The sequence below is a fragment of the Lipotes vexillifer genome, unplaced genomic scaffold (assembly GCF_000442215.2).
Source record: "Lipotes vexillifer unplaced genomic scaffold, Lipotes_vexillifer_v1.1 scaffold231, whole genome shotgun sequence".
NCBI lineage: Eukaryota > Metazoa > Chordata > Mammalia > Artiodactyla > Lipotidae > Lipotes > Lipotes vexillifer.
The window spans coordinates 1,679,668-1,701,821 of NW_006791822.1; the positions used below are offsets into that span (position 1 = coordinate 1,679,668).

The following is a 22,154-nucleotide window of genomic DNA, read 5'->3' on the forward strand; positions in this document are numbered from 1 at the left end:
TTTTGCGGCCTCTCACTGTTGTGGCCTCTCCCGTTGCGGAGCACAGGCTCCGGAGGCGCAGGCCCAGCGGCCACGAATCACTGGCCCAGCCGCTCCGCGGCATGTGGGATCTTCCTGGACTGGGACAGGAACCCACGCCCCCCGCGTCGGCAGGCGGACTCTCAACCACTGCGCCACCAGGGAAGCCCTGATGATAGTATTTTTATTTACACTACGTTAACGCATTCAAAATTCATGACAGTTGAATACATCTGTTCATATGGCTATTCTTCTATAATTTCTGAATTCAGAAATGATTCTTTTAGTGCATACGAACTTTGGTGGAGCCCCCTGCCTCAAGAGAATGCTCTGTAGTGGCCGTACCACATGGCACTACCTCTGACTTTCCTGTTGAATCATCCCAGTCAGATTATTGCTTTTTTCTGGATTTGTTTGTCTTCATTACATAAGTTTGTTTCGGAAACTCTGACACTCAGAATTCTCAGAGACGTTTTTGTGTGTGTAAATCTGAATTCCATAATACGTGATGCTATCACAGTGATGACTCTAATAAAATCCAAGCCACCACTGTTTTTTTCAGCTTTCCTAGGAAACGTCAGAATTCTATGCTTTTGTTATCAGAATGCATTGGATGTCCAGAGGAAGAGCTTTGCAAGTAGTTTATTACCTAAAATAAATTTTTTTCCATTGGGGATTTTGAATGACTCTTACTTTAAAGACTTGTTGAAGAATAGAAATTAGCTTTAGGGAATTCCCTGGCGGTCCAGTGGTTGGGACTGTGCGCTTTCACTGCCGGGGGCCTGGGTTCGATCCCTGGTCTGGGAGCTAGGATCCCGCAGGCTGAGCGGTACGGCCACAAAAGAAAAAAAAGCAGGCAAGAAAGAATAGTAATTAGCTTTAAAACGGCTGAATTGACTAATACTCTTAGGCCCCTGAGTGAAGGACCACATGAAAATACATTTATACATACAGAGAAGATACATGTTTAAAGCAAAAATGTGTAGTTGGTGTTTTAGTTTGGATCCTTAGGAAGAATTATTATTAAATAGAGCAACATCTGTGAGCTCTTGAGGGAAAACTTCATCACCTTGTCCTCCTGCTTGACCTTTCTCCTCCTCCCACACTCCATATACAGTCTGTCAGGAAATGCTGTCAGCTTCTCTTCAGATCATACTCAGAATCTGATTACTTCTCACCATCGCCACTGTTTCCCTGCCGTAATCCTCCCATGTCACCCCTGTCCGTGACCTGGACTACTGTAATAGCCTCCCACCAAAAGTAAATGAAGGCAGATATCACTGAACTTTTTACCAGTAAGTGCTTTTCTTCTGTGGACACAAGCATATCAGTGTTCCCTTTTACTATGCATATTTGTAACATACTGAGCAACTCTTAAGAGTATAGCTTATGCTGTGGGGATACATGGCAATTCTTGTTCGCTTCCTTGAGGAAACCATCTTTGTTTGGAGGAGACAGGAGGAACACATGAATGTCGTTGATCACATGAATTAAATGATGAAAACCACAGAAATAAATTACAGGTAAGTGTCCAGTTGAAGAACTCCTGTAACCTACATGAATTTAGTAGATTAGAAAAGGTTTCATGGAGGGTGAACGTGAGCTGTGGCTCAGATGCTGCTGAGAAGTCGTAGCTGGGAGGCCAGGTGGCATCTTTGCAGTTGTACTGAGGAGGAATGAGTTCAGTGTTTTCTGAGAGGAAGTGTACCAGTTGGACTGAAGAACAGAAGGCAGGTTAACTTGAAGGATAGTTGGGGGATGAGAGGATGAAGTGTGGGTTTAGATTACCAGTTGGTAAGCCATTGGAGCCATATTTGGGACAGGACTGGTACCACATATTGAGAATCCTGAGCTGTTGGATACTGTGGGGGGCGGCAGCAAATATTATTGTTAGGAAATCTTTTTTTTTTTTTTTTTTTGGCTGCACCACGTGCCCTGTGGGATCTTAGTTCCCCAACCAGGGATTGAACCCGTGACCCCTGCAGTGGAAGCACGGAGTTTTAACCACTGGACGCCAGAGAAGTCCCAGGAAATCTGTTTGTTTGTTTGTTTGATTTTTATTTATTTGTTTGTTTGTTTTGGCTGCGTTGGGTCTTCGTTGATGCACACAGGCTTTTTCTAGTTGTGGTGAGCGTGGACCACTCTTTGTTGTGGGCTTCTCATTGCGGTGGCCTCCCCCGCCACGGAGCACAGACTCTAGGCGCCACAGGCTTCAGTAGTTGTGGCTCACGGGCTCAGTTGCTCTGCGGCATGTGGGATCCTCCCAGACCAGGGCTCGAACCCGTGTCCCCTGCACTGGCAGGCAGATTCCCAACCACTGCGCCACCAGGGAATCCCAGGAAATCTTAAGGAGTGACTCACTGTCCTGGCTTGCCCAGGACTCTCTCAGTTTCAGCACTGAAAACCGCATATCATGGAAACCCCTCAGGGAAAGTAGATGGTTGGTCACTTAAGGTATAGTATAGATCAGACAAGCAATTGGTACCTGAGGTCCAAACCAGAGTAAAACATTAGCACATTAGCAAGTGAACAGAGCATGACAATCAGAAATCCAGAGCATTTCAGAGCTCTGGTAGGCAGGCAGTGGAGTTGAATTATATTTTGGCTGACAGCAGTTCAGCCAAATAAAATTTAGCATTGTCACAGCAACTTAGCTTATGTGACAGTCTAATTGAAACAAATTTTGAAAAATAAATATTTTAATACTGACTTTCAAGTTTTGTTTAATAGTAATACTAATAATGATAGCAGTACTTATCATTAATGAATACTTAACTTGTGCCAGGCACCTTTAATCCTCACAAACAGCTTATGAGATAGGCAGCATTATTTTCTCCATTTTATAGATGAGGAAACTGGTGGTTTGAGAGATGAAGCTGTTTGCTCAGTTCCACAGCTAATTAATCATAGAAGGAGACTTGAACCCTGGCCATCTCAAAGCTCTTAGTTACTATTTAGTACCAATTCCTGGTGTCATGGAAACTGGTTTGTTTATTATTTATTTTTTCCTTTTACTACAAAAGTAATACTTGTTAACTCTAGAAAAATTGAAACACATGGGCTAGCAGGAGACTATGCAAAATACAATTTCCTCTGTTTAGAAACAAAGTCTGTTGACACCTTTGTTCATATCTTTTTCTTTGGGGGGCACATTGATATATGTTTTTTTCTATACAAATGATATTTAATAAATCTTTTAAAGCCAATTGTTAGACATTTATTCTTTTTCAACTTATTTCGTTGGATGTTTAGGCTGTTGTAACTTTTTGATAATACAAACAGCTTATAGTAGACATAATTAGCTGAAGACGATAAACAAATAATAAAGCAAAATGAAACAAGACTGAAAAACACAAAAAATTCATAATGATGGACAGTAATGCAGGAGATGCATAACAGTTGTAATCTCACTCTCTCTCTTGTATCTGGATCGCCAGTACAGTGAAAACCAGTGACTAAGGAATATTTGCTTCTGAACACACCATGATGTTGAACAGCTTTCTTTCAATTAAAGTTGAATTTTCAACGAAGTCACCTAGAGCCCATGACAGGAACCGTAAGCAGGACCCCAGCCCCCAGGCAAAGTCCCAGGAAGGCGCTTAATCCGTAAAATGTAAATGCAAGGAGTGACTCTGCTAGGAGGAACTGTGTTCAGGGGAATAAGCCACAAACCCAATGACCAGAAACCATAGCTGAAATAAAGAGAAGTAAATTTAAGGATCAGAATATTAAGACAGTTATCAAAGCCGGAGGTCTTGGCCAGCCTAATGACCACTGGGAGTTGATGCTCAGTCCCGTAGTGTTGGGTCAACACTGTTTAAATCCTTCTTGCCAAAGGGCCAGAGATTGGGTCTGGGATGAACCTACAGGTGGGGAAAATCACCCCAGAGAGTTTGAGAGAGCTCCAGGGATTAGAAATCTGGTAGGTTCTGACAGTCAGAGGTTTGGAAGAAGGAGAATAATATAATGAAAGGTTGCTGAGTGATTAAATCAGTAAGGAAGCAATTTAACAGGATACTTCTTTCAATAATTTTATTGTGGTGGCAAATGAAAAGGAAGAGGCTCTTGGCCTGGGTAGTGGTAGGAATTATATGTAGAGAGATATCTAGATATCTGCATTAAATAAATAGCTTGGAACAATGCCTGTCATGACATTCCTCTTATCACATGTTTGGTATACAGATAGAACATGTACTTGATCCTTGGAGCTTGTAATGCAGCCATTACTTTTGTTCAATTGAAGTTTTAACTGGTATGTTAAAATTTTCTTTTATTACAGAACCCCTAAATAGGCATGTCGTGTCTTATGATGGCCGTTTAAGTTAATGCTATCATGTTTTACAATTAAAAATTATTATCTTCTCTTGGTGCTATGAAGGTCATTCATTATAAAATGAATGACTAATATGCTGGAAAGACATTTCAGTTAACTTGCTTGGATATTGATCAGATAACCACTAAGATTTATGATTATTTTCTGAAATCTTCATTAGGTGAGCCCTTTGTTGCTTTGGTGACTCTTCTAGCAAGTAGTTTCCAAAACCTGGAAAGTGCCGCTTCTCAGTTGATTGAAAAAGAAATCTTTCTTTTGCTGAGTGTCCACGTTAGTTTTTGTTTGTTTTTGTTGCATTAAAAGTAACAGTTGTATAGAAGTTAACTGGGTTCTTAATTAGAAATAACTTTCTGTGTTTCTGGAGGTATGAAATTCATGAACTTCCAAGAATGCTGTAAAATATTACAGGAACTTCATTTAATGACCTGCGGCTAATGGTTAATGTGCTTCATTGCTTTGAACTTCGGAGTCAGTCCTCCCTTACACAGTATTTTTGATAAATGTGATCGTAATTTCTGCCTCATCCATGGAATTTTCTAATATTTATTGTTTTTAAAATTGCATTTTAAAATTGCAAAGTAATCTTTGTTGTAAGAAGAAACTAAAACAGTATTCAATATAGACTCCTCCTTCTCCCAGCCTCAGAATGTTAACTTTATAACAGTTTGATGCATATTTTCCAGTTTTTCATGGGGTTCTGCTTGTGTATACATACATATATATACATGTATATATTCATTACAGATTTCTCCTCCTCCTCTGTCTCTCCCTCCCTCACCTAGGTGCTATGATATTGCCAGAGGAGAGGAGGCTTTGTTCTGTGTTCTTTGCTTTATTGGATTTCACTCCTGGGTGGAGCTTATTGTCCCCCTTCTTTCCCTCACTTGCCCACCACAATTCAGGTTATGCTTTGCTTCTCTTTATCCTCAGCAGCCAAGCTAGGAGCCCTCCCACAACAAATCCTCAACTGTGTAAAAGACATCAATTCAGGGTGTTTCTCCTGGGGACTGCCGGCTAAGCAGCCCCAATTCTGGCTTCCCTGGTAATTGGCCCCAGGCCCAGAGGGGTGCTTTTTTTTTTGTGGTACGCGGGGCTCTACACTGTTGTGGCCTCTCCCGTTGCGGAGCACAGGCTCCGGACGCGCAGGCTCAGCGGCCATGACTCACGGGCCCAGCCGCTCCGCGGCTGGTGGGATCTTCCCGGACCGGGGCACGAACCCGTGTCCCCTGCATCGGCTGGCGGACTCTCAACCACTGCGCCACCAGGGAAGCCCCAGAGGGGCTTTTTGTATCGTTGGTTCCAAGTATGAAGTTTCTCTCGGGTTTCCTTGGGTTATTCTTTGCTGCATTCCTCTTCTCAGTCTGTTATGGGTTGAGATTTCTTCTGCGTTAGCAACCCTGGCTAATTTCTTCTTCTAGAATTTTCTAAAAAATGGTGGTATGTTAAGGGTGGAACTTGCTTTCTTCTTTCTTCTGTCATTTTAGTGGGATTTAGGGACGTGTGATGACCCAGTCAATGTTTTGAACCTCCCAGGTACCTAGTCCTTTTTCTCTTCCCGGTCCAGCTTTTTGGAAATTCTTTCAGGGTTCATTTGCAGTTCCTCTGGTTTGTGTTATAACTTGAAAGTTTTCTTCTTCTTTCAGTTTTGTATTTTATGTTAATCATAATTAAATCATTGATATCTCATTGCTGTCTGTTTGGGTTCAGAAATGACACCATTGCTTAACAAATTTATTTTCTACTGCATTTATGGACCTCCACAAGGTGTTACTGCATAAAGCCAATTAATGATGCAAAATTTAACTTTTAGAAATTTAAATCATTATCCTTATTTTATTTGATAGGTATAAATGTCACTATCTTTAATATATATTTGTACTTTATTTGCCAGGTGCCTAAATATTGTCAGTTTCCTTTTTCAGTGTTCAGGTCAAGTGGAGATGTACAAAATGGAGTAGTAACTTTTCATGAGCACCTGATACTCAGTGTATCTTAAAAATGATTTCTTAGTTACTATCAGAAATGAATGATTTTAGCTTTTTTTATTATTGAGATATCTTGGTCATATAACAGCACATCTTTTTGATTTTGTCTCAGGAAGGAGAAAACATTTTCTATCTGGCAATTGAAGATATAGAAACAGATACAGAGCTTCTGATTGGCTACCTGGATAGTGACATGGAGGCCGATGAAGAAGAACAGCAAATTATGACGATGATCAAAGAAGAGGAAGGTAAAAATTCTACAGGACAATCAGCAGCTGGCAGAAAAGGTATTACCTCTAATTGATGGTCCGAGAGAATGAAAATTGTAGGAGAAATAAAGTTTGAACTGTGCTTGATTATAATTGCAGTATAATAGAGTGTTCTCAAAATAAAGTTAGTTTTTGTCAGAACACTCGGAGCATATTCAGTTATGTGCCTCTCTTCCAGCAGGAAGGGAATGATGGGTTGGGGTGGGTGATGGATGTGCCCTGTAGGACTGCCAAGGTCAGTGGCAACTCCCAGCTTTCACTGCTCTCATTGGTGGGTAGCTAGTAATGAGGATTTTTGTACTCCAGCCCCGAGTCTGCCTTTCATCCATGTTATAAGCAGGCAAGTCACTAACCCTGAGACTTTACTTTCTCATCTGCACATGGGGAAAGGTGAGTGCAGAGGTCCTGCTGGGCCCTGTGGGATTATTCCTGGGCCTCACTCTTAACATCCTTTGAGAATCTGGAGCATCTGGAAATCTTTCTTTGTTCTGATCATAGAGGCCTACAGCACTGCTGGGTTGTTCTAGTAGGGTAACCAAAAATGTATGATGACCATAGGTAGACTTGCTTAAATCAGCCCTGCAATCTAGGAGATAGATGTCACTTGTTTGTCATCTGCCAGGGAATAATCAATTGTTATTAGGGCTTGTTTCTGTTATGTTGTGTTTTACTCCTGATGGGGTTTGAGGGAAATTTGAATGGTGTTAAGGGTGTTCACATTTTGTAAAAGGTTGACGCTTAATTACTATAGAGAATTTTTCCATTTTGCTTAACAAAGCCACTTCAGAAGTGACAGTGGTTTCTTTAGTCACTGTGGTATTAATGTCTTTTATATGAATTTTCTATTCTAACTGTATGTCATTGGCTGAAAAAGTATGAGTATTCCCAGTATTGCCAGATTATGCTTCTGCTTCTTTATTTTAGTTGGAGTATTTAAAAGGCAGATGAGGACAGGCTATCTGTTTTGTCTTTCCAAATATGCATTATGCTGTTTGGAATGTCAGATTTGGGGTGATGGGAATTATTTCTGTACTGTACTATGTTTTCTTTATTTTTGTATTTATTTCAGCGTTGCCCCCAGGGTACAGTATTACTGTGTCCACTATTTTACCTTAAAAATAAGTCTCCTACTTATTACCACCCTGATTTTTCTTTATTTAGTTAACAAAATATCAATTTCTATTACTTTTGTAAGAAGAATCAACAGAAACTTACACAGATTCTTAGAACATATGAATCACGTGCTTATATTGTTGACATTTTTATTTTAGAAGTCAGTTTTGTTTATAAAAGCAAAATATAAAACCCAAAAAACAAACAAACAAAAATCCCCCAAAACAGAAGCAAAACCAACCAAACAGTGATCAAAAGAAACAAAGAATCCACTCAAATGTCAAACAATGGAGAGTTTGGTTAAATAAGTAAATTATGGTACCTTAAGTTTAAAAAAAATTTGACTTGAGAAAATATTAAATGGAAAAAAGAGCAATACATGAAATTTCATAAAAAGTATGATCATAAAGGTTCTTAGACTGCGCATGAAATACAACTCAGCCATGGAAATAGATTACAGCAGTTGTCTCTTCATGGTGGGGTTATTGATGATTTTTATTCTCTTCATATTTTCTGCATTTTATCTAAATCTAACCTTGGGACTTCCCTGGTGGTCCGGTGGTTAAGACTTCTCCTTCCAGTGCAGGGGGTGTGGGTTCGATCCCTGGTTGGGGAGCTAAGATCCCATCTGCTTCGCGGCCAAAAAACTAAAACGTGAAACAGAAGCAATATGGTAACAAATTCAATAAAGACTTTAAAAATGGTCCACGTCAAAAAAAAAATCTTAAAAAGAATTAATCTTATTTGATAATCAGAAAAAATATGTAATTTAAGAAGCACACTTTGAAAAATTTGGGTAGAGCCATGACAGTGCATATAGGACTGACAGCCAGAGAGACAGTGGAGCCTCACTCCACCTACTGTAATGAGTGCTGTTTTTATGACCTTGGTCTTTTTTCATATATATGTGAGATTCCCCTTGGTAATTCAACATAGTTCCCCTTGGTTGGGTTTTTCTCTTCTTGCAGCTAAAAGTGAACTCAGGATGACCCGTTTCAGGGAAGACTTTGGCGTTGCAATTCAACATTTGTTATAACTCTTTGATGTGAAAAGTTAATGTTACAGGGTAAATTAAAAATTGATTTTGATTTGTATTAATTTGGTGAAACACAAGTTAAATGATTTAAAAAATAATGTACTGTTCTAGTAACACTTCCTATTATTTTTCATGGGCAACCTGTTCACACTCATAGAGATAATAAAAATTTCCTAATCTGGTACCATTAAGCATAATTAATTTTGATTTTAAAATGAGAGCAAAACTGAGCAGTTCTTGGCTCTTCACAGATCGCTTTGGCTGTAAAGAGGACTATGCCTGTCCCCAGTGTGAATCGAGTTTTACCAGTGAGGAAATTCTTGCTGAGCATCTTCAGACATTGCACCAGAAACCCACAGAGGAGAAAGAATTTAAGTGCAAGAGCTGTGGGAAGAAATTCCCAGTTAAACAGGCTTTGCAAAGACAGTGCGTACATTCAAGAGTATATCTAAAATTATAAGCTGACACGTTGTTTAACTGTTTTCATTCCGTTTGACTTATAGTTTCTAACCTGTGTGCGTGTGTGTGGTGTGTGTAGAAATTAAGCATTCTCTATTGTCACTGTCATACACTTTTCTTACTATATAGTACATTGGTTTTTGAAACACTCTGATTATGAAGTTTAACAAGTAAACATTGTTTATGCTAATCAATCTTTGTCCATTTAATAACTTGCCGTTAAATATTAAGCTCATTGGTGTACTAATTTGAAATCTGATATGCATAATTTAGCTAGTGCTTTGAGGTGGCAGATCAAGTTTCAGCGGTCTGCATTCGATATTCCCTCTGAAATCTGTAAAAAAAAAAAAAAAGAAAAGAAAAGAAATAGTTTAAGAAATGGAGAGAGTTCAGAGTATGAAGAATACAGGGCCATTTTGGGAAGCACTGTTTATTTCCTAGCGATGTTGGAGAAATAATTTAAAGATGAATATGTACAAGATATGATGATGAAATGAATTAAATGGTCCCAATCATTGCTGTGCACCCTTTGTTATTTTAAATATATTAACAGCATATTAAGTTATCCTTTTACTTAAGTATTGTACAGTATCATGAATTATTAAAAATGAGAAAGTGGATACATATATTTACAAACTTATTTTAATGGAATGTCACCTTGCATATGAGCAAGAAATCTTTAACATAGGCTTAATGTTTCATTTTTTAATTCATTAAAGTAAAATTCTGAAACATGCTGTATTTCATATTAAGACAGTTTTCATATATGCATCCACTTTTGCTTATGAAATTTGAGATGAAAAATTTCTGTTCAAAACTTAAACTTAAAACTTGGAAATTCTCTTATACACTCTTTAAAAAACTAAGCAAGGGCTATATAGTTTTTAATGAATAGATTTTAAAACTGCATTCTAGTCAGCTTTTATTCAATTTAATATTATATATTCTACACCAAACATACTTTTGCTGAGCTATGTCTTATAGTTCAACTGTAGGTGCTGCTTAAAAGTTTAAAGGGCAAAAGGCAGAATGAAAGGAGAGATCATGGTTGTGACTTCATTTAAAGTAGAGATATTTTCATAAGTTTTTGTCTTAGACTTCCAGTTTTTGTTTTTTGTCTATTTCCCCTCAGTGTTCTTCAGTGCTCAGCAAAAAGCAGTCTGAAGGATTCTTCACGAAGTTTTCAGTGCTCTGTTTGCAATTCTTCCTTCAGTTCAGCATCAAGGTTTTGTATCCGAGTTATCAGATGGCTGTTATATAATTGCGGGTCATCATTGGCATGCATGCTTTCATGCTTCTTAGTGATTTAGTATCATATGGCTACAGAATTTCAGTGCTTTCCTTCCTACCTGCCTAGGTAACACTTGTAATGACCCTGAAACTCTACGGGGAACATGCATTACAAAAGCCAGCCTGGATGTTAGAAGTTTGTAGGTGTCTTCACCATTTCTTCTCCCTGTTTCCCATTCCTGGTTGTCTTGTAGTTTTGAGCAGCACCAGGAGACTTGCCGGGGAGATGCCAGGTTTGTGTGTAAGGCTGACAGCTGTGGAAAGAGACTGAAGAGCAAGGATGCCCTGAGAAGACACCAGGAAAACATCCACACCGGTGAGAACTCATCAGAGGGTTGTTTTTAAAGGGGCTTCCTCTCCCCAGGACACAGCGATCTGTTTTTAATTCTCACTCTTGAGGAGAGAGCTTGCTTTTCCATTGTATTTCACACAGATGTAGAGCTCTGGAAATGGAATTTTTTTTCTTCCACTGAGCACTGTTTCTTTTTGATTTCAGCAATTTTCGTCATTTTTCCTATCTCTGAATTAATCATAACTGGAAACCTAAGCTAGAATCTAGTTGTGCTTGGTAGCCAGGTACATTAAGAATTAATGTTTTAAATAATAATTTTAATACTTTAGCATGTGAAATTTCTCTTTTAGTAGATATATTTTAAAACTGTTAAGTGATGCCCTTCTGCCTTAATATTTTTACAGTAAAATTCCATTTTTAAAAATCCTTATATTTCTTCTATATTGGAGAAAATTACTGGCTACATTTTGACATGCTAATTGAATATATTTAGATTTATAAAGTAGATACTATTTGAATTCCTTCTAATGACTAGCTAAACAATAAGACAAATAGAAAATTTGTCACTTAGATTTCATCTGCTTAGCACATGGTAAATGTATTTTGACTTTAGGGATTGAATCTGTTGCACTAAATCGAACAGATGATTATTGTCAGAGTTAATTTATTTCTTCAGTGTCTTTTCTTTAAAGGAGGCTGAGGTTCATGGTACTCCTCTTACCCTTCTCTACTTGCATTTTTCTCATGTGTTTACTTTTGCCATTGGCTTCTGGGTGGAAATGTCTTTCTGCATATGAGGAAAGTGTTATTTCTTTTCTCCTATCCTGTTTATTCTCACATTCAGGAGAAAAGAATAACCGGTACTCAGTTTCTGTTTCCTATATTTGTTCATTGTCCAAAAAGTGTCTCTTTTAATGCTAGTTACAACTTCGCACCACCAGTTTGGGCTGCACACTCAGTACAAGCCATATTTGAAAGCTCAGGGTGGCAGAAGGTATGGGCTTGTGAAATGTGGCTTCAGAATGGTGCACATCGCTTGGACTTCACAGTGTTCTGATTTCTTTCTTTCCTTTTGAAGGATATAGAGAAGATGACATTTTTCTGAATTCTTTATACTTGGGCCTTTCCTATCTTTGCAAAAGGCAATCATAACTTTTTGATAGACCTGTCTCTTCCTAGTTTTTGTTTTTTTAAATCTGTTATGTTTAAAATGCTGTTCTTAATTTTCTTCATCTTTGTCTGCAATGTATTATAACAAATCTTTCATGTCATTTTTAAAGTTAACTTTGCTGAACTAAGTAAAAAAACAGATGCACACTGAAACTCTGGAAACTTGCATTCTTGTTATTGGGCATGTGGTCTTCAGACTGTGCTAGAAGCATAATTTCTTTGAGGCTTCTTGTACTTGGTCTTGGATATTAAAATATTACTGATTCTGAAAACTTATGGTGATTTTGTAGGAAATAACATAAAAGGAAGTTTTTTATTTTTCTGTGTTGTGGATCACATAACATATGAAACTTACTGTATTTCAGCCAGAGGCCACCATGCATACTTTTTGCTGGAATTGGTGCTCAATCGGTCGTTCATAGCCCCTCTCTTGCTTCTTCCCTTGCATCTGTTAGCTACACAGACATTTGGGGAAAGTATATTCCATATTACGAATAGCGAAAAAAGCAGTGTTCATACACATGGTCGTAGAACGCTTTACTGTAGAAAGACAAAGGTATTCAAGGAAAGAGAAGATCTTGCAGCTTTTACCACCGACCATGACAAATGTTCCTCGTTAGATGATATGAATTGAAGATGCTGAGAAGAGAGAAGCTGAATTTTAAAATATGGATCACATTTTTCCGTAGAAACTGTAACATATGGTGGGTAGGTTCTCAGACTAGCTCCTAGAAGCACACTTAACCCACATAGTGCTGAAACTCACAGTACTTAAGTGACTACGTATTCAGTACAGTTGTATTAATTTTCAGTGCATCTCCTACCTTTGTAAGTAATGTGTTCCTGACTGTTTTTGAAAGCTGAATCAGAAAGTCAAATGTCAGACTTAACCCAAATATAGTAAAACTAAAATGGTATAAAGTCTAGCTGTGGCTTTGTAGATGCTATTGTCCTTGAACCTGGGGAAGCTTGTAGGGTGACCTTCCCAGTTACTCAAGAGGAAACAGTGAGGGGTCTAACTTCCTTAATTCACCTTAACCATCTTTCTCTTTTGATTTCGATTCTGCGGATGCTGACATAGAGATTTTGTATTTATGGGAAATAATATTTATCTACATTCTCAGGCAAACAGTCATAAACTTTTCCCATGTTTCTTCTCTGAGGAACTAGGATTCCAGTCCTAGGATGAAGAATAGAAGCTATAGGAGGAGAGAAGAGATTGAAGAGTAGGAATGGGGGTTTGGTGTATTGCCTGTGATTCTAGCTGGAGGGAGCCATGGCAGGAGTATTGGGATAAGGTGAAACAGGTGGTTGTGGCAATGTCACTTCTCTTTCTCTTCTCTCCCTCAAGCCTGACCTACCTTCTGGGAAAGAATAAGGTCTAGTCTCAGAGAGCAGCTGATTTGAGGGATAAGCTAGGGAAATAAAGGATTGTGGATTAAAGGAGGGACATACCAGCTGGTGCAAGCTGGAAAAGAGGGAATATTCTTTCTTAGAGGCCCCTCATGTATAATAGATATGGATAGAGAATTTATGACCAAATGCACGCTGTCAGATAATTCATTTTGCTTGGGAGAATTTTCTCCTTTAATAGCCATATTGTCAATCACCAAGAAAATTTTTCTTGACTATACTGTTTGGCTTGCTAAAAATAGTGCATTATATGAAATCCGTATCTTGAATGATAAGACAAAAATGAATATTTTCCTTTTTCTGAAAGTGTTGCTGTCTCGTAAACACAGTCTTTTAATAAAGTCATTTTGTAATCGTGTTTTCTACTGACTTTAGATTTCTTTCAAGAAAATAGAGAAGTAAGGTAGTGGATGAGGTTGAGGTTTTGGCAGGAATAGCCATGGATTAGTCATTTTGGGGGCCAGGCAGTGGATACATGGTGGTGCATTTTATTATTTGTTTACTTTTTGAGTATTTGTAGTCAATCAATTAAAAATTGAAAAACCATTCTGTGGTTACTTATGGTAGTGCAGATGATATTGTTATTATATCATATTTGAAAATCTTGTTTTGTTGAGTCTTTTGTTTTTTATAACCACTGTGAAATTTGAAATTTGAAATGGTCTACTATAATTATAATCACTCTATAAGAAGATAAGACTGAGCTTTGTTTTGATTTGTAAAATAATATGAATGCCAATATAATGTTTTATTGTTCTTGATTTTATCTTATTCTGGTTTTTAGCATTAATATGATAAATCATATACTCTCAGATCTTGCAGGCTGATCAAGTCTAGTGCCGAAAAGAATAATCTCTGAATTCCATTTTTAAAAATCCAGCTGATTAAATCAAATATTCTCTTAAAATTTAAAGCAAGTAGCAAAATCAACTTATGAGTTAATAAATACAGGTTTTCTTTTATGTACACATTTGATTAATTTTAATTTTTCATGGAAGTGTGCTTTTCTCTTTTAATACTAAATTAGAACGTGGAAAGGTGAAAGGCCCATTTTATATATGTAGAAAGTGGTATACCAAGCTGAATATTTCTCAGATTTTGAAAACGTTTAAAATGTAGCCTCTTCTTTATCTGAGTTTAATGGATATATCTACAACATTGAAAATTTTGGAGTTGTAAGTTAAGAAGATGAAATACCTGTTTAGAAATTATAAATCACCTAGAAACACTGTATCTAATACTCCTCTTAATATTCTCAAATAAATCATGGTGGTATTTTATTTTATTTTGTTTGTTGTTTTTGTTTAGGGGATCCTAAGAAAAAACTCATATGTTCAGTGTGCAATAAAAAGTGTTCTTCAGCATCAAGCCTGCAGGAACATAGGAAGGTCAGTAAGATAAAGACTAATGCTCATCATAGTGTAAGATCTTTTAGTCATTTATAGTGTCGGCCATGAAAAATTTTAGCTGATTTTTATATTGTAAAGACAGAGTTTTGTCATTAATTTAACTACTAACATCTTCTAAAATGCAAGACTGATATGCAGAAGAGTGAACTCTCACAAAAGAATATTTTGAGTTGTTTATTGTTGTTCAGAATTAGTAGAAATATTTCTCCGCCACAGTATTGTGTCTGACTGACACCTCATACTGGTTTCAAGCTTTCCCAGTTGCTGTTTGCTCAGGAAATACTATATATTTGAGGAAACCGTATATTTTTGTGTATTTATGATACGCTCTGCAGTGACATTTAGCTTAAAGTGGATGCATATTATAGTTAAGTGTGGCAAAACGAAGACAAAGAGCTCTGTTATTTTGAAGAGCTAAAAATAACGTAGAAGAATGTCAGAGTGTTGTTAGCAGAAACGATTATGCCGTTGACCCTTGAACAACAGAGGTTTGAACTGTGCTGGTCCACTTTTAGCAGATTTTTCCAGTAAATACATACTCCAGTACCACACGATCAGGGGTTGGTTGACTATGCAGATGCGGAGGGCCCGCTGTCAAGTTACACGATTTTTCCACTGCAGGGAGAGGTTGTGGGGTGGGAGTGGGGTGCAGTGGGTCCAACCCCCAAACCCCCGTGTTGCTCAAAGGCCAACTGTGTTAGGAGAAAATAAATTTAATACATTTTGCAATAAGCATTAAACTTACTAAGTTGCTATTTTAATGTGAAAGTTATCCTGAAAAGTGAATGACAGTTATTAACCCTAACAACATTAGCACTAGTTAATAGAATTTACGACAGAATAGAATTAAATTAAGATTTTGTTCATATCATGGCAGAGTCCAAAAATATATTTTATGTTATATTATAATAACAAAGATATAAATGATTATTTCCTGAGTTCATATATTATTTTTTCAGAATATCTAGGAGCACATAATACTGTCTTTTAGTCATTTAATACTAAAGAAGAGAGGCGATGATACTAGTGAAAGTAAAATTTTACTTTTGTTATGGTTTGTAAGTTGAATTTTGTCTCTTTGTGTGTGTCTGTATTCCAAAATAACTTGACAGGCCTTAAAACTCATATGATATTCAATGCTGTAGCTCCAAGCATGTGCTGTGGATTTAACCTGTAACATATAAGACAGTTGAATTGTTAAGATGTCTGAGTGATTATGTAACATATATCTTACATGTTGAGTGATTATGATCCTTAGGGGGAAATAACGCAACAGCACTGGACAGGAGTGAAGACAGTGGATGTCATCTTCTTCTGTCCCTAACCCCCCACGTAACACTGGGCCTGTGTTCTCTCGTTTATGAAGTGTGACTTTTGAACTGATCAGGGTCTTTTAATTACTTCTCTTAAGTGCCATGAAACTACTTTTTTTTTCTTTTCAGTTTCCATGTGGTTATTTTATCAGATTGTTTAAAAATATGGAGTACTTCAAGAATTTGCATATAATTCCTGTTCAGGGCCCATGCTAATCTTCTCTGTATCATCCCAAATTTAGTGCAAGTGCTGCTGAAGCAAGCACTGAGGCTACCTTTTAAGGGAGGTTTTACACAGAACTCCAGTCCAGATGCTGCTGCTTTTACATCTCTCTTCCTCCCTTCTCATCACCCTTAAGGTTTCTGAAGCAGAACCTAATCTGAGACAAAAAGATTAAATCCAGTTGAATAAACATTAAAAAAAAATCCTCATACTTTTATAATTCTTTGATTTCCTTCCCTGATCTTAAGAAGTTGAAATTTAAGATATCCTACCAAATTTCAGATTTTCCCAAATAGACTATTTCAACAAAGTTGGTAGTGGGGCATATTTCTGAAAAGTGTTCTCTTTTCCATTTATTTTCTTCGTAACATAAGAACTTTTCCCCCAGGGAATATCTTGGTAGATTTAAATCCTACCTGGTGGTGGTAGAATACAGCCATTCTGTTTCTGCAAATGTTAATAACTTAGTAGCTCAGTGCAGCTCTTCATTACAGCATAACTCCTCTGACTTAGCCTTTCTGAATCCACAGGCAGCTTTTACTGACTCCATTTTTGACTATTCTTATAGTTGGGTATGTCTAATGTCTAATAGAGTTTGGTTGTAGTATTTCACCTTGCCAGTAGGTGGTGCTGTACGAATAGGTCAAATTTATATTGTAGTCTAGAACAGTGTCTTACATTACTGTGTACTGCCCTATATTACAATAAGATATATTATGATCCTTCCTGAAAATTATTTAATTTGGGACTTCAAATGATAAGTTGTAACCATCCATGTCAATTTAATAAGTTGGACATTTTACAAAAGGTGCTTTACTTAGCATTAGGCATTAATTAGTGTATTTTCACTTTAAATCTGATTGTTCTATTAAAACTTTTTTAGGAGTTTTGAGAATAGCTTTGGATTGAATTTTCCACTATAAGATAGTCAATACAAAAATGCTTTCATGTACAGTAAATATTCTATTTTATAATTTTGATAATATCAATTCAATTCAACCTTTTTTTTCTTAATATATATATATTTTTTTAATTAATTAATTTTTATTTTTGGCTGTGTTGGGTCTTCGTTTCTGTGCGAGGGCTTTCTCTAGCTGTGGCAAGCGGAGGCCACTCTTCATCGCGGTGCGCGGGCCTCTCACCGTCACGGCCTCTCTTGCTGTGGAGCACAGGCTCCAGACGCGCAGGCTCAGTAGTTGTGGCTCACGGGCCCAGTTGCTCCGCGGCATGTGGGATCCTCCCAGACCAGGGCTCGAACCCGTGTCCCCTGCACTAGCAGGCAGATTCCCAACCACTGCACCACCAGGGAAGCCCCCAATTCAACCTTTAAAAATGTTTCATGGGGCTTCCCTGGTGGCGCAGTGGTTGAGTCCACCTGCCGATGCAGGGGACACAGGTTCGTGCCCCGGTCCGGGAAGATCCCACATGCCGCGGACTGGCTGGGCCCGTGAGCCATGGCCGCTGAGCCTGCACGTACGGAGCCTGTGCTCTGCAGCGGGAGGGGCCCCCACAGTGAGAGGCCCGCGTACCGAAAAAATAAATAAATAAATAAATAAATAAGTATGTTTCATGTTTCAGAAGCCATGAGAGTTAAGTGAACAAATATGAGTATATTTTGCAGTAATTTATTTAACACTTTTATATGGGTAAATAATTTGGTAAATATGGGTAAATAATTTAAAATGTGTATATACTAATTAAAATATAACATTAAAAATGAAAATAAATGTTTTCATTTATGTGTGTCTCAGAAGGCACATCATCATTTATTAGAGTAGCTTATTATAAAAGATATATGTTACAGAAACAGAGTTTAAGAATATAAATCTGTTCTTATTATCTTTAAACAAACATCGCACCTCATATAATTGCTGTGAGGGTCTTTGATGATTGAAGATGTTGCCTTAGGCTGAAAGTTTTCCTGCTGTACTCTGTGGTACTTGCCTTCCTCAGACCTGTCATGTGGCTGGACATGGGGTTAAGGCACAGACTGCAGACCAGGGATCTGTGAGCCTTGCCCCAGCTTCCGTTTCCCTTCCTGGTGCCGTCTTTTCACCATTCCTGCCTTGAGTTCCTCTGTGGTCACTTAGACCAGGGGAGCCGTTTACCTGTCCTCCACTCTTTACTCATTGCTGTACCAGTTCAGGGTCTTCTGCCTTGGCTTTCACTCTGTAGTGGCCCTAGATATCCTGCAAGGATCACCACAGTATCTTGGCTTCCTGCAGAAGGACCTTTGCTTGTCTGGGGTTTCGTTTTGTGAGCACTACCTTTAATGAGGTTGAAACAAAAACAGGACCTCACCAAAACCATTTTTGAATCTTCAGCAAAACAGTATGATGCTCTTATTCATTGGGGTGATCAACATTTCTAATATAAGGCTTCTTGCAACACATTCCTCTTAGAACTTTGTACATTGTTACTGGTAATAAACTAAGCTTCTGCTTTTCATACCGCCTATTCAATTTCTCTGATTAAGTCTCTGGGAGGGAAAGAACTAAATTTAATATTAAACTAATATTTATTTAGCCAGTTGTTTGCTAAAGTTATGCTTGTCCCCCTTATTATAATTTTTTAAAAATAAAACTAATAAAGTTTTTTATTGTGGTCCTCCTATCCTGTGAGACTTTTTTGGTGAGCTAAATGCTTTTCAGAATCATGTATCTCCTTGTCTTTAACATTAATTAATGTGTTGTTCTGTACTACATATATTTAAGTTCAAAGGAGTGTTGACTACTGTAATATATTTATTACAGTAGTCAACAGGGAATATTTTTACTGGCAAGTTACGTATTTCCAATTCTAAATTTGCACATAACAGAGACTTAATATATACTAGGTATAATTTTTTACAGAGAGTATAAATTTATTATGCACTTTAAAAATAGGTCAGCTGTTTTACATATTTAAATAATGTGCAGTCTTACATTTTTTTAATGATATGTTTCTACTAGGTAACATGTTCATTGCATTTTCAATTTATGTAGGATACTGTGAACAAATTAGGGCTGAATTATAATATATAGTTTGGATATTGCAGTAGCGACTGTCCACATGTTTATACTTTTACTTGAGCTCTATACAGTTTTTGGCTTTGATAGTTGACTTAACTGTCAATTTAACCTTTTGCAGATTCATGAGGTATTTGATTGTCAAGAATGTATGAAGAAATTCATTTCAGCTAATCAGCTAAAACGTCATATGATCACCCACTCAGGTAAAATACATATTTTTCCATTTGTATTGAAATCTCTACAAAAGATTCACCTCGTCATTTTCAGGAGCTCTGAGAGTGGTAATCAGGAGACCTGGTTATTAGTTCCAGCTTGGCCATTGACCGACCATGTGATTTTGAACAAGTTACTTAGCTTCTCTAGACCTCAGTTTGTTTCTGAAGCATATGTTGTTGGACTAAATGAAATCGAAGATCTTCGAACTCACCATTTAATTTGTTACCTACTCCTCCTTGAGCCTCTGTTTCTATATTCTTCATCTGTGAAAAGATATCCTACCTTTCAAAATTGCTGTTAAGGTTAAACGAATTCATCTATGTACCACACTAGCAGAGTGTCTGATATTTAGGAGCGATTCAACAATTATAGTTCCGACATTTCTAGATATTTTCACATTCTAACTAAGGAACTAATAAATGTTACTGAGAAATTTATAAATACATTTTGAGAATATAAGTTTTTAAAGCCATAGTTTCATTTTAAGCAAGTTTGGGTAATAGGTCTGTTACACAGACTTAGAAAAATTCAGCTCTGAAAATAACTTTTGCTTTATGAAGTCTCTTTTCTAGCGTTTAGAATGTCTGTACTTTGAGACCATTTAAGTCAGAACGTTTTTGAATAGCTACTTTATTTGGAGACAGATACAGATATTTTGGCGAATGAAAATGGAAGATCAAAAATGGTGGATCGAAAATAGATCTGGTGGCCTTCAGATATGCTTTGTTTGAAAAAGTTGTCAACATTACATGAATATCGTATAAATGTGGATTTTACCCAACCACCTAAGTGTGTAGTTTCTGCTGAGAATTGGAAGCTCGGCCTGTGTGGGTTCTGTTGGCCCAGCAGGAGGCAGGTCTGTCCTTTACCTTCATCACTGTCAGGCCACTCACCCTTTGCATTTGGAGTTGTGACCCTGACTTGAACTCATACTGATCAGCAGATTTTTTCATCTGGAAGTAGGATTTCTTCCTTGAATTGAAACTTCATCTTTATATCTAAGCTACTTTATACATTTAGGTTGCAAATAGGTCAATAAAAGAACAAACTGATGTTTCTTTTGTGAATAGGCTCGCATATCTAACAGATGGATTGGGTAATAGATTGTTTCAGTTGTTTGGATCGTGTTTTAGTTGACTTATCCATAAGAAGTAATACAAGGTAAGGCTGTTTTCCTTTTTATCCTTTACCTTTATATAGATATGAGATTGTCTCCACTCATTTTTCACAGAAAAACGACCCTATAATTGTGAGATTTGTAATAAATCTTTCAAGAGGCTCGATCAAGTGGGTGCTCACAAAGTAATACACAGTGAAGATAAACCTTACAAATGCAAGCTTTGTGGAAAGGGATTTGCCCACAGAAATGTTTACAAGAATCACAAGAAGGTAAAAGCTTATTAATATTGTTATAAACATACGTATTTTTGCTGATTTCCTGATATAATTACCAATTGTTTACCTTCAAAGAAGTTTTTGGATGTCCGAGTCGTGCTGTACATATGAAATAATTGGAGAAGATCTTGCTTCTGTTTTCTAACCACTCACTCAGGCCATAACCCCTGTGGCCTTGTTTCCTATCTGTATTCTCTACTGACACTGTTCCCCTCACAAGCAGAGTGTCATCCAGTGTTTTCCAGCGTTGCAGTAACTGCAAAGCCTTCTCTTCTTTCTTTCTCTAAAGTTTGACACTCTTGCTCTTGTTACCTTTTGGAAATCCTCTTCATCTATGGCACCAGTTTAGTGACTCTGCTAGGTCTTCTGCCAGTTTCTCTGAATGCTTCTTTGTTCTCTGAACCCTCCCCCAGGGGGTTATCCTGGCTGCTTTGACTGTAGGCCTCTTCTATGTTTTCAATGTCCGCTATATCCATGAATTCCGGTACAAACTCTGTACTGATGATTTCCAAGTGATTTATTTTGTTAATCCCAGCTCTCAGACACACATTTGCCACTGCTCGTGTGATACATAACTGGGCACCTTTTGACCTAATGAATTTAGCACGCTCCAGATAACTTCACTTTTGGAAGTTTCCGTTAATTTCTGTTAAGGACAAAAGCATCTAATTATCCCTGTCTCTTTCTGTAATATTAGCCCCTTTTTAGAATTAGAAGCTAATTCTTAAAGATTGTACCCTCTACGTTGCCTTATCACTGTCACAATCATCCATTGCTTTACCATTTCCACATCCTGATCATGGCTCATCTTCATCACTTTAATACCCATCTCATTCAGCTTCTTGTTAATTATCCCTTCCCACTTATTCAGCTGACTAGATAAATCATCCCAAAGCACAACTCTGTCACTCTTGTACTCTAATATTATAAGTAGATTTCCAGCACCTATTAACATATGATGCTTTACCCTGTCACTCGGAGTTCTCTACACCATGACCTCAGCTTCCTTTTGCAGCTTTGTATCCTCCTATTTTCTGCATGAGACATATCAAAAACAACTCACCATGACCTCTCTAACTTCTCCCGTCCCTCCTTTCTAGCAGGACTTTCTTCAAGTTACAGTCTCTTAGTTTCGTCTATTGATTTTTGTTTGCATTTCCTACACTTTACTCAAGTTCTTGTATCAGAAAGTTAGTTTTGGGCTTCCCT

The 22,154-nt window shown here is 37.5% G+C and overlaps 1 protein-coding gene across 1 annotated transcript in view; it reads left to right on the forward strand.

The window, feature by feature from the left end:
• The window catches only part of PRDM5 (PR/SET domain 5), a 201,615-nt gene that overhangs the window by 85,405 nt on the left and 94,056 nt on the right, over positions 1-22,154 (forward strand). Inside the window, exons 4-10 of the mRNA XM_007464843.1 lie at positions 6,449-6,623; positions 9,006-9,180; positions 10,346-10,438; positions 10,698-10,819; positions 14,687-14,766; positions 19,453-19,537; positions 20,782-20,939. Of these exons, the coding sequence (XP_007464905.1) occupies positions 6,449-6,623; positions 9,006-9,180; positions 10,346-10,438; positions 10,698-10,819; positions 14,687-14,766; positions 19,453-19,537; positions 20,782-20,939 (888 nt within the window). The remainder of the gene's footprint in view (positions 1-6,448; positions 6,624-9,005; positions 9,181-10,345; positions 10,439-10,697; positions 10,820-14,686; positions 14,767-19,452; positions 19,538-20,781; positions 20,940-22,154) is intronic.